The sequence below is a fragment of the Triturus cristatus genome, chromosome 7, assembly GCF_964204655.1.
Source record: "Triturus cristatus chromosome 7, aTriCri1.1, whole genome shotgun sequence".
Taxonomy (NCBI): Eukaryota; Metazoa; Chordata; class Amphibia; order Caudata; family Salamandridae; genus Triturus; species Triturus cristatus.
In genome coordinates this window covers 194,390,121-194,403,500 of record NC_140590.1, presented here as the reverse complement: position 1 = coordinate 194,403,500, position 13,380 = coordinate 194,390,121, and the positions used below count along the sequence as shown (strand labels likewise).

At 43.7% G+C, this 13,380-nt stretch overlaps 1 protein-coding gene across 1 annotated transcript in view; it reads right to left on the bottom strand.

Moving 5' to 3' along the window:
- Nucleotides 1-13,380, bottom strand: part of LOC146809199 (uncharacterized) — a 67,926-nt gene that overhangs the window by 9,685 nt on the left and 44,861 nt on the right. Inside the window, exon 5 of the mRNA XM_085614842.1 lies at nucleotides 11,977-12,003. Within this exon, the coding sequence (XP_085470968.1) occupies nucleotides 11,977-12,003 (27 nt within the window). The remainder of the gene's footprint in view (nucleotides 1-11,976; nucleotides 12,004-13,380) is intronic.

The following is a 13,380-nucleotide window of genomic DNA, read 5'->3' as shown; positions in this document are numbered from 1 at the left end:
GGAGATCCGTGTAGGTAAACTATGAAAGAGGTAGAGTATTTTTGGAAGGAGAGACATCTTTACTGAACTTGAACAGCCCAGTGTGGGGGTTTCCAGCAGTGGAGGACCTCTAAGACAGATTTATGGTCAGTTGGTCATTGTCTAGGTGGCCAATGTTTAGGTAAGCTGGAGGACCAGGTATTGAATGGATCAATGTGCTTATTGGATGGGTGTAAGGTATAGAAGTGCCAAAAGGCCCATAGGAGGGAGAGTCAAGTTTAGTGCCTGAGACTTGGACAAATTCATCTTGAAGCCTCAGAGGCATGGAGAGTAAGCACACACATTGTGAGGGATTTCACTGGCTGAGTGCGAGTCAGGAGAATATAGTCAACAAACAGGGCAATATTATGAGTGCGTCCCCCAAAGCGTATCTGTCCTATATTCTCGGTTAGCCGAATGATGACTCCCGAGAGTTGCGAGGGGGCAGTCCTGTTTGGTGCCTTTCCGTAAGTGCATGGTTTGACATAGACCTCCATTGGCCTGAATTCTTGCAGTTGGGAAGGTGAAGGGAGCCATGATCCTGTCCATCATTGCAGGGCCCAGTCCTGCCTACTGGAGTACAGCCTTTAAGAAGGACCACCTAACCCTGCCAAAAGCCTTGCCAGATAGCATGGTGGCAAGACTTCTCCACTAAGTCGGTCAAACGGCAAAGATTATCTTCTCCTGTTTGTTGTGTTTAAAGCCAACATGGTCTGGGTCTATAAGACCTGGGAGGTAGAGCTCCAGCCAATTATATAAGCATACCGTTTTGCATTGGTGTTTATAAGTGCTATAGGACGGCAAGAGGCACAGAGCTAGTGGTCATTGCCTGGCTTCGGGATAAACTGAGATCTCTGCCTCTGAAGAAGTCGTGAAGTTGTTTGATAGAACCAGCAAATTCTCCTGCAATTGCAGAGGGAATTTACAATAAAAGGCTAGTAGCAAACCATCAGGACCTGGGATTTTACCAAGGGGAAGGCTCTTCAAGGCACGCCGAAGCTCCTCCAAAGTAATGGGGGCTTCACGCAGCATGTGGAGTGTCAAGTGAGTCCCATTTACAACCCACAAGATAATTGCCATTGACATCTAGAAAGGCCTCATTGCTAGCATAAAGGGCCTGGTAAATGCCTACTGTTTGGCCATTTTAGAAGTTGCCCAATCACCCAGCTTCGTCTGGATTCCGGGATGTGTGCACAAGCTTGTTGCTGCCACAGTTTTCGGCCAAGAGGTTTCTCACCTTTTTACCACCCTCATATTAATTTTGTTTGAGAGCAAGGAGGTCCCATTCTGCATTGTTATTGCACTCTGCCCTAAGCTGACACCTTAAGAGAGCCATGAGACACTTATTGCGTTGGGGTAGGTTGGCATGATTCAGGCATTCCAAGTCCTTGATAACAACAGCCAAACCCATTTAAACCAGCTTGGCTTCTTTCAACCGGGCGTTGAGACAGTTGCGATAAAGCCCCTGAAAGTGACTTTAAATCTGTCCCAGAGGGAGTGTGCCGAGATGTCTGGGTGGGTGTTAGTCTCAGAACAGTTTGTTATCTCAGGTCGGATTTCTTCAAAATCTACCAGGTCTTGTAGAAGTTGCAGGGGAAATCACCATTGTGGGAGAAGCGATTTACGTCCTCCATTCTATTCCAAGTCAGTTCTATGTGTGCGTGGCCCGAGATCGAGATTTACTTGATGAGCAATGTGTCTAGATATTACAATAAGAAATAGGTGAAGATGAAATAGTTAATGCGTGAATATGACTGATGGAAATGGGAAAAGAATGAAAAGTCCCTAGTGTCAAGGTAGGGGTTTCTCCATGCATCTACAAGGCCCACATCAGCAATACTGTGCTTAAGAGCTGCTGACATGGCACCAGTTACCTGAAACAGGGCTGTGCTGTTATCCAGAGTGGGTCTCATACCAAATTAAAGTCCCCATCCAGCCCCATATCTTCCTCCTCCTGAGACAGTTTATCCTTGAGCACAGACCTAAGGAAAGAATCTTGTGTCTGGTTGGGTGTATATAGATTTAGAAGAGTGAGGGGGTGTCAACCATGCTGAAGATTAAGGTCCAGGAATCAGCCCCCCCATCTCGGACCACCCGCAGAATCTTGGAGAATAAAGAGGTCAAACAGAGAATTGGCACCCCTGCTGTCTTAGTGGTTGCATAGGCCTAGTGACAAATGAGGTAGACAGCGTATGCTATGTGTGAGTTGCCCTGGCGGAGGAGGTACTCGCAAGAAAATCATTTTGCCATTCTGTTGGAGGAGAAGCCTACACACCTGTTTCCTTTTTTGGGTACAAATTTAACACCGGGGATTAGGTCATTGGTGATGATTATAGGTTGGGCAAGGGTACCCAGCTTGTGTAAGCAGCCTGACATAGGAAAATTATTGGAAGGAAAAAAGTGAGTGGGGCAGAGTGGGGTGTATAGTTAATTGAGTATAGGAAACAGGAGACGGAAAGTGAGCTCAGGGCGTCATACAACTGAGACAGAGAAATGTGCACATTAGGCAAAACAGTACTAACAGCCAGGACAACCGGGACAAAACAGTAGATCCAGAATTGAAAGGGGCCAGCTCTTGGCAATACCAGCCAGACAGATGAAGTCACTCCCCAAAAGTCTGGATCAGAGGAATGGTCCAACAGCAACTGCAAGTTCAAGGTCCATGGTCCATGGCCATCAGGGCCAACAGCGTAGCACAGGGTCGCACTTTAGGGGTTGTTGTCTATATGAATGGGAAGAAGGAGGCGATGTGTATCGATGAGTGCAGCACACTGCTTGGTCAGGAGGTAGCCGTCCAGTAGTCCAACACCAAGGCTCATGGGAGAGCAGGGAGGGCAATCTGTCAGCTATGCTCCAAGCCAGCATATGGACGATTGATGTGGGGTGATGAAAGGAACCGCCAATCGTGCTGTGCAGAGAGGTGAAGGAAAGCACAGCAGATCAAACTGATTCCAATGTCGAAGGGGGGGAATAGAGGGTGCTTCCAGATTACAGAGATGCTGGATAATGTCTTTCTAATTTTCACTAAACTGTAGGTCCCTGCTGTGTTTAGAGGCATTTCTGGAATATACTGTATTCGACGGAAGGCACTTGTCGGGCTGGCGAGCTGGGGGTTGATAGGCTGACCCCGCAGAGGCTGGTGGGATGCTTAGAAGGTGCTGGACTTTTTTCAGTGACCACATGAGTCTGTGTTTGCCCTAACAGTCAAAGTTGATAGTGAAGAGATGTTCCCACTGATTGCAAATATTCAGTTCCTGAAGCCTATTGGTGATGAGGCAGAAGCTCTACTTGCAGAACAAGGTGGAAGGTGCAACATCTTGAAACTGTTGCATTGTATGTCCTTTGTATACCAGATCGGCCTTCTTAAGTGAGGCTTGCAGGATGGCCTCCTTCTCGCAAAGGAATGCACCCATGTGAGGATTTCAGGAGGAGAATACGGATGCCTCAGTGTTCCTGTTACTCTATGCAACCTGTCCAGCATTGAAAGGGAGATATCTGGATCCTCCCGGATGACATACAGGAGGTCTGCAGTGTATGACACAATATCAGAGACCTCCATACCTTTCAGAATGCCAGTGATACAGATATTGTTCCATCGAATGCAATACCTGATTCATGCGCTTCTGTTGGAGGTTGATATGCTGGTCTTCAAAGCTCACCATCCCTCACCAGAAACTCTCTTGGATCTTCTTTGCGGGAAACCAACATTTGTTCCATGTTACTAATTTGATCGCCAAGCCCATCAGCATTGCATTTTATTTAACGGATGCATGATTTGAATTCAGTATCAAGGGAGCCGATCTCCGCTCAAAATTATTGGAGGCAAATGTCCTTGTAAGCTTGAGTTAGGGTTGCTGATGCAGCAGCCTCAGAGGGAGGAATCCACTGTCAACAGATTTGCTTTTTGCCGCAGTGAGGTAACAGAGCCTTCCTTGGTCATGGCTCAAGATGTAGCTCTAATGGTACTGCCACGGGCATTGCAAGGCACCAGTAGAGAGTCAGGGGGGCTACACATCTGACCAAGGGCTCCACCATATCAACTCCAGATGGATTATCACCACAGACAAAGAGGTAGGAGCAAGAAGCTGTGAGCATGTATTGAAGGGTGATGATATATATTGCTGGGCTAAGGCAGAATGCATGTCCTTCACCTATGGGCTGGCTATTAAATATGTGCCAAAGATACAGGGCAGTAGCTCTTCGATATTGCTGCCTAGAGAACTCCAGGGTGTGGTTCCAGCCTCACCCCTTACTTTGCCAAGGGATGCAGGGCCTAACAGGTAGCGCCAAGAGGGGAATATGTGTCTAAGGCAGCAGCTCCAAAGTTGTCAGGCTCTACTGTCCCTGTAGTTTCAATGAGGTTATAGGACTGCCTCTTGTCATATGTGATGGTGTAGATCCTGGCAGCTAGGGGCATACCCAGACCCAGTGAGGTATAGGGGTGAGTCTTGGAAGTCTAGAGGTATTCCTTTCCTGAAGCACAGAACACACTTGCTGCGTTAACAACCCTTTGTAGCAGTCTCTAAAGCATAGGCCAGCATGCTGCACCTTGGACCTGGTGAGAATGTGGGCGGTAGCCGGAGCATTAGTGGGTGGGGCAAAGTCCTTCATCATACACAATCTCTCACATCTTGTGGAATGCTACAGAGAGAAACATGATATGGCCCCAAGCCGTCACAGCATTACTGCTGGAGGGTCGGTTGTAGTCTCCTCTACTACTGGGGGATGCAGGCTCAGCTAAGGGGCCACTCCTGCCTGATCTCTGGGCGGGGGTTGAGGGAAACTGCAGAAGATCACTTTGGTGGATGGTAGTCATTTATTCCCCCACAGACCTTCAAACCCTGTGCTCCTTCCCAGTAAGGACCGGGATTCAGTCTCAGGTTAACCACAGATCCCAGCACCAGGGCCCAGCTCCCAGCGCACAGCTCTGTGTTAGGCACTAGGGGTTGGTGACAGTTTGCACAGCAGATCCAGGACCCCTAGCTCCCCGTGTACTCAGCAGGGCCTTTTTCACAGTAGCAGGGCCCACATCTTTCTGACCATGCACCACCACAAGTGCCAGACAGGCCCCATTCCGTGCAGCATCACCTCCAAGGGCTGTCAAGATTAGGGAGCGCTTGTGTCTGCCACAGGGCATAACGCAGCACAGCTCAGGGTCTCAGCCAGATTTGGGCCTTCACGGTGAGTTGCCAGATCTGGGTTGCCTGCAAGGTGGTACGCAGCTAATACCCAGCCCCCTCCACCTCTTGTTGACCAGAGGGCAAGAAGATATCTTCCACTCTCCAACTCTGAGTCCCCGGTGCCTATGCACCCTCTGGGCTCTAAGCTGTAAAGAGCTGTGGTTTCCATGGGTCTGGGACCCAGTTAAGATGGTGGCAGTGCTGTGTACACTTGTACCCTACAGCAGGGCCACAGCACCAGGCTGACTCTCCCACTGGCGATAAGGTCCCCAGAGGCCACAGGAGTGCTCAGGCCACCAGTCTGTAACTAGATAAGTAGGGTTTTGGCCCTGTTGAGTGGATTGTGGCAGGAAAGGCCTCGTAGTCCAGAGCTCAAGGGAAACACGTCTAACACCATGTTGAGTCAAGCCATGCCCCTGATCTGATCTTATTTTTCAGTGAAAACCATGCAATTAACAAATATCTGCCAAGCATATTTGCCATTAGATTAGCTGACTATATTTTAAGCAGTAGAGGAAAATCATTTACCTTAGTACAAATGGTGACATGCCACCAGTAATTGGTTGTTCAAGATTAATTTAGATCAAGGTCAAGTACATCTAATGGGTGTGATAAACTGACACTACAGGGTCAGAATTAAACAGAGAATTCATCCTGTTTACAACACCTGACAGAACTTCTGAAAGGAACTATAAACTCAACATTTTCAGGTTTAGTTGAGTTGAAATTTGATGTAGTTTCTAAATATCTATTTCATAAATACTTTACGGATGAAGCAAATGTAGAATTTATTATATGCAGTGCTACTAGGAATCCTTGGCCTTGGCCAATCATTTAGGGTCAGAAGGCAGTCTATTATTGGATAATTATGCAGCCTTTCTATAATTCTTTGAGGAAACCTTTGATTGCTGTGATCAGAAATATGATGCTGAAGAAAAAATTGTTCAATTTCAGCATGGATATCTTGATCTGTAATCATATGTTGCCAGAGTTAAGGTAATCATAAGTGAAACTGGTGGGACAGAGTCTACCTTGTTTACAACATTTGGAAGAGAAGTGTAGAAAGAATTTAAAGACAGGATTTACTGTGTTCCATGACAATTCTCTTTCCAAGATATTTTTAGTCAGGCAACAAGTAAATAAATGAAATGTGTAAGGTTACAAAAATGACTTTTGGATCTCCTACAATAATGTTTCAATTTAAAGCACTGAATCCAAAGAACCAATGGGATGACAAAACATTAATCATAAGAGGGGCAGCAAAATCATTGCTGAAAGTTATAGGCCTGTTATATAAATGCAAATCGCAAACCATTTGCAATTTGTTATACAAGCATAACAGAGACCTTCTTTGATGCATTGAGTTTGAAAATGTAGGTATGCTATAATTGTATAGCAATCTGACTATTTACCTATTTCCCACTTTCTATTTGCTTTTTGTCTTAGTTAAATTGTGAAACTCAAATTACACACAATTTCACAATTTGTGAATGGACAAAAAAACAACAAGTTGCATATATAATTTAACAGTATTTGCACCAAGTGGTGACCAGACACTTAGGCCCCGATTACGATGCTGATTGGATGTGAGTCCGACCGGCATCGTCTCAGAATGGAAATCGACCGGCTATTAGTCGGTGGTTCCATCTGACAAAGTAGGATGCGACCGCCCGTGAGGCCATCACAAACATGAATTTTTCCATTGCAGCTTGTGCTGCCGGAAGAGGGCCGCAGCACAAGCAGCATTGGTAAAATTGATGTTTGCAAACATCCATGGACGGTGTGCTATTCACATGTGGTGCCTGGCACATGGGTATGGATGATTGGGGGGTACCAGAGGTTCTCCTGAGGCCTCATAGCAGATGCTGCAGAGGGACAGGGGCCCTTCTAGGGGCCTCCACATTCTGATTCTGACAGCCTTCAATGGCGTATGTACCGCATTGAAAAGCTGTGTGTAAGGGACATCATAAACCCTATTGTAGGGTATTACATTTTGACCAATGGTTGGACAGGCTTCTTGAGCCCGTCAGAAGCATTTGTTGGTCCCTCCGCCTACTGCCTCCAAATGCCACAAATCTTAATGAGGTGGTCGGACTGCGGCACTAGATGTCAGTAGGACTGCAACCGATGGCCTGTTGGTTGCGATCTGACCAACATCATAATGAGGTCCTTAGTATGAAAGCTCACTCATATAACATTAAAATCATAAACTGTAAACTATGGTGAGATGGATGCACATTCTAGTACTCCAGCAGAGGAGGAGTAACAACAGGCGCCACCGGGAACTCCGGCACACCGCACATATGGCAGTTGTGCAGGTCCCCGGGACGCGTCTCCTGTGGGGGGCGGAATCAGCCAAGGCTGAAGGCACGTCCGGCACCCGCCCCACGGGAAGTCCTTAGACGAGTGGGAGAATGCCCCTGAAATGTAAGAAGCACTTCAGGGGCAAAGTAGGAAGATCAGGTCCCGGATCCTGCCGGGACCTGTTCCAACCCGATTTTGGGCAAAAGCCCCATTAAAAAGGAGCGCAGAGCGGCAGCAAGGTCTTTTACTTACCGCTCTGCCTTGGAGAAGATCTGCACCCCTCCGTCCATGCGCCGGAGGTCACCATAGTAGCACCTTTTGTTTCTCTTCCCATACAGGGTATTTCTTAAGGTTTTCTTTGCTGGATTCCAGCGTGAGGAGCAGCAATAGTCACCAACAGCTTTGGGCACTCTCCCTTTCCTCCCTGGTTGACCTGCACTGCACCAAAGCTGGGAGCCAAGCAAGTTAGAGTGCATACTCACCTGCCCCACTTGATTGGACTTGTAGGAGTGGCTCTGGCTGTGGGGGTGCTTGCGGTCAACAAGGTTTTTTGGACTGTCACTTGTTCTGGAAGGGAGGTAAGGGTTTGGGCAGCGACCAAAGGGCCCAAAGTAGTTAGACCCCAAGTTACATTTAGGAGGACCCCTTTTCCTTTGCAAATGCAGGGCTAAATATTTTTTAAGGACAGGCAGTGGTCCCAGGGAAAAAAAATAAATGAAAACATTTCAATTAAATTTTTTTAAGTGCATCCCCTTTTCCTTTATTTAAAAGCAGTCCCAGAAATGGTGTTCTGCTGAGCGCAGCAGGCCACTATACCTGGGAGGGCCTGCCATCCCTAATGGGATCGCAAATTGTGAGAGGCTCATTAATATTCATGAGCCTCTCAATTTGCCACCCCATTGGGAAGCACTAAGAGTGTGAAATACACTGTTGTACATCAGAAATAGCGCCTCTCAAATTGTGAGTCGCAAATAACTATTTCCACGCTTGTACATCTGGCCCTAAATGTGATGTTTAAGGCTAGGCATTACCCAGGAGTATTCAATCATGCATTTGATACATTGTCTCATTTCAAGATTCAGGTTTTCAGGTCCTACCACCCAGGAGCAGCGGTCAGTCCAATGCCTTGTCCAGAGCCTCTGTGGCAACTTGGTGCCCCAACCTATCGGACATCGTGGCAGCTAGCCTAGCACCCAGGACTAGGCGGGCCTATGAGGGGGCTTTTAACACTTACTGCAATTTTCTAGGAGATACAGGGAGGGGGCATGGCATGAGCCAACGTCTGTACTATAATTTGTGAAGGAATTGAGGGATTGGGGCGTTCGGTGGCCACATGGTGGCAGTAGCCTTCTTTGAAAAGATGAAAGGCCATAGGGATCCCATGGGCCCTTTAGTAGTACAGAGCGCAATGAAAAGGTGGCAACGCCTGCAATGTCCCCAGCCGAGATCCGGCACCCATTGCCATGTAGGTATTTTCAGCCCTCATGGAGGCAGTAAAAACAGTAGGTAGACCCATGGGGGAGGTCCAGCTCTTCAGATCTGCTTTTTTCCTCGCCTTCCATGGTGCCTTCAGGGAGGGAACTGGTGGAGCGGAACAAGCATGATTGGCAGGGTGGGATGCAATTTACAGATGTGCACCTGCAGGGAGGGTCAGTATCCTTATCAATTCCCAAGTCCAAGACTGACCAGAACGGGAGGGGGGTCATGTTATTCTGCACAAAGCTCAAGGGAGCGCATGCTGTCCGGTAGGCAACCTAGGGGCATTTTAGATACAATGTTTGATGAATACATTGTTCATGTTTGTTATCCGCATCCCTCAGCTGAATTAGGAACCAAAAAAGAGGCTTTCTATTCTATTACAATTTTTCCCAAATAAAATTGGATGTATGGATGGGCCACATATAAGAATCATTTGTCCTCTATCAGAATCAGAATAGATCAATTTTATTAAGAATGTACCACTCTCTAAATATCCAGGGGCCCGATTCACAGAACTAACTTAAGACAAAATCCTAAACTTACTACCATTTTGGTATTCACAGAAGGCACTTACTCATTTTGGTATTCACAGAAGGCACTTACTCATTTCGGTATTCACAGAAGTTAGGACTCCTAAGTTTAGGACTCCTAAATGCCTTCTGTGAATACCGAAAGTCTTAAAATTAGGATTTTTCTCAGTTTAGGACTAGTATAGTTAGGACTCCTAACTTTAGGACTCCTAAATGCCTTCTGTGAATACCGAAAGTCTTAAAATTAGGATTTTTCTCAGTTTAGTAGTAGTATAGTTAGGACTCCTAACTTTAGGACTCCTAAATGCCTTCTGTGAATACCGAAAGTCTTAAAATTAGGACTTTTCTCAATTTAGTAGTCCTAAGTTTAGGACTCCTAAATGTCTCGTGTGAATACCGAAAGTCTTAAAATTAGGATTTTTCTCAGTTTAGGAGTCCTAAGGTTAGGACTCCTAAATTTACAACTACTAAACTGAGAAAAAACCTATTTTTAAGGCTTTCGGTATTCACAGAAGCCATTTAGGAGTCCTAAAGTTAGGAGTCCTAAATTTAGGACTACTAAATTGAGAAAAATCCGGAGTTCACCACCCAGACTTAATTTTAAGATGGATTTTTCAGAGTAGTTTGACTTTGATTTATTCTAACTGGACATGGCATATGTCTAATAGACATATACCTAATACTAGATCCCTCTTTATTTACATGTTGGCCTATATTGGATCTATTAGGTACATTAGGTGGTTGTGTTTCTTCAAGGGTATATTTCATTTGCGATTTCTGGCTACTATTCCTGTAATGTTTTTCAGATACCAGATTGAATTATGTTATTGCACTCAGAGATGGTTTCATTCATTTTGTTAATAATTCAACTAACCCCACAAGTGTCTTTATGTTGTTTGTATTGAATTGAAAAATGAAAGCATACAAATCTGATGCACAGGGCCCCTATTGGTATGTTTTTTTAACTAATGTAGATCTTGCTTGCATAGAGGGCCTGCCCTATGTCAGGACAGGCAGCTGTCCAGATGTACATCAAGCACTTTCTAAAGGGAATATATTAACAACATTAGATGTATCAAACTCACTTACTAAAGGCTCATTACTGATCTTCTATGTCTATGTTTCTTTTGCTGTATGTGTATTTGTGATCTGGGAAGGTGGATCAATTTTGGGAAATGTGACATTTATGAATAGTGTTTTTAAGTGTTATTGGTAAAACACATAAATAGTTTTCCCATTATAATATTGAATTGCATTCTATTTTCAATCGTAAATTTAAAATAAATAATATTATATATCTTATGAGTGTTTCTTTTATCTATCCCCAAATTAATTTTGACCAAAACGCATGCCTAGGTCATATTCGGAAATAAAATGTTACTTTCAATTGACACTTTGAGCTTTCTTTTGCTTCTTTCCCTAAAAATGAAAAAATACATATCTAGTCAAAAAATTCTTGTCTTTTTGTTTATCACGTTGGTATGTAAATGTTATTGTGGTGTGTTCATTTGGTACTGCTTGACCCTAGCACACACTCTTGCCTATTCTTTTGATATCAGTGATTCTCTTAAGAACTGCATTTGTGACATAACAGGATTATGCTTAGTAAGGGAAGCAGTTGCTAAAAAATAGTTCTATTTCTAATAGCATGTAATTATTGACCTAACCATACTGTACTGTTCAAATAATATCTGCCACATAATCTTACGCAAACCAGTAGGCCTGGTTGTACCTAAAAATGCTAGTCATCCCTACTGATTTTGACAATTCGTTTTATGGTATGCAGTACCACTACTGTTTTTAGCCCACAATATGCCTATAGTATGTATTATCCCTCCATATTAAATAATGTTTTCTCAACAAAATAATGCATGTAACTGACCGTAGTGTGAAATGATGTATGCAGACCAAAGACTATTTGATATTACATGCTTTGTTATAAAACAAATGTAGAGATCCCTTTATTCCTACATCACTAAAACAGTCACAGATTGCACCAATGAAAAGATAACAGGAAAGATGTGTAAAAGCCAATTACTACGGTGACCTACAGACTCAAGATGTGTCTGATCTTGATATTTGTCATGAAAATGAGTGAGGGTGGTATCTTTGTACTGTAATTTGTAATACTGTGCAGTTGTAGTACTATCTTTACCAGTACATTTACTTTATATCCTCCTATTTGCTGGATCTCTGTAGGCATGTATGATTCTTATTATAAAGTCCATCATAACTTATTTTGGCTCTACATTATGAACCCATTTTTCTAATTTAAAAAACCTATAAACAAAACTGGCTTTACTGTGAACTAATTCCAAGTGTGGAACTACAATTTGCAGGAGGGGGGCCCAACAAAGAGAAATTAGGAAAATCACCAAAATAACCATCAAGCACAAATTGGCATATCTATATTCTCCAACTTTTAATTTTAGAGATGCTAAATTACAAACTTATAATATTCTTACCTCCGTTCACCCACATCAAGGAAAAATCTGTGAATAGAAAGCACAAGAAATCCTGTCAGTTCATCAATGGCAAGTCAGTGAGGCTGTACATGGAATGCGTTAACATGATATTGAGATTATGAGAGCAATACAACATGAAATTTACACCAATTATTTCATGCACTCAAGGTATATTTTATGAAGGGTGCGAGTGTGGTATGAGTTTCCCCACAGATTGACCCATTGTTTTAATGAACCTGCAGTGGGTAAAGCAAGTTGTGGTATTCAGACAGTACAGTGAACAGGATTTTTCTTTCTGAGCAGTCCTGTCTAAAATAATGCACTAACCTGAATTACTACAGGCTAAATTAATTCAATAAAGATGGCACATACATAAAACAACTAGGCTCTGCACAGAGACAGCACAGCCCATCATGCTACAGCAAGGAAAATGTCATATGTAAAATATTGTTATAGAAAATATTATAGGGATATGTATGCATGTTTTCCACTTTGTCCTGAAATGAGGACGATATCAGCAGTAATGAATTCGATTATATTATATGTATGTATAGAGGCATAAAATTACCTATAGTACAATACTTAATTCAATTTGAATGTAACCTACTATCTATCTATCTATCTATCTATCTATCTATCTATCTATCTATCTATCTATCTATCTATCTATCTATCTATCTATCTATCTATCTATCTATCTATCTATCTATCTATCTATCTATCTATCTATCTATCTATCTATCTATCTATCTATCTATCTATCTATCTATCTATCTATCTATCTATCTATCTATCTATCTATCTATCTATCTATCTATCTATCTATCTATCTATAAAACTAGAGGTTAAAGTAACATTATAGTTAGCTATAAAAACAGGCTCTGTTTTTGCATTTTTTAGAAATTCACTGAAAAATGACAAAAGTAACATTATCGTTAGGTGAATTCGTAGCTGGTAACATTAATATTTGGAACAAATAAATACACAGATAATCACCAGTAATAGTTAGTAGCGCCCATCCCACATTGGTGTTGTTTTTTAATGAAAGGGGAGAGGTGCACTTTCCCCCCTGCCCGAGCTGTTATCAGCCCCTGGGACCACATCGCCAGAGCTATTTATTTAAATATAGGGGAGGGGCCTAATATGCTCTGGGTCCCCATCCTCCAGGATCACCCTTTTGAATAAAAATGACAGGGTGTGTGGGACTACCCTCCCCAGATAATTGTAGCCTGAGGGGACCCCAACTGCCGGGGTCCTGCAGTATTGTTAGGGGAAGGGGGCATTCAGCCCCCCCAGTCAATTTCAGCCTGGGGGCCCCACTCCCCAGGGCCCAACACTATTTGAACAGGGAGGAGCAAGCGGGTGACCTACTGGGCCGATTTCAGTTCCTGTGACCCCAAACCT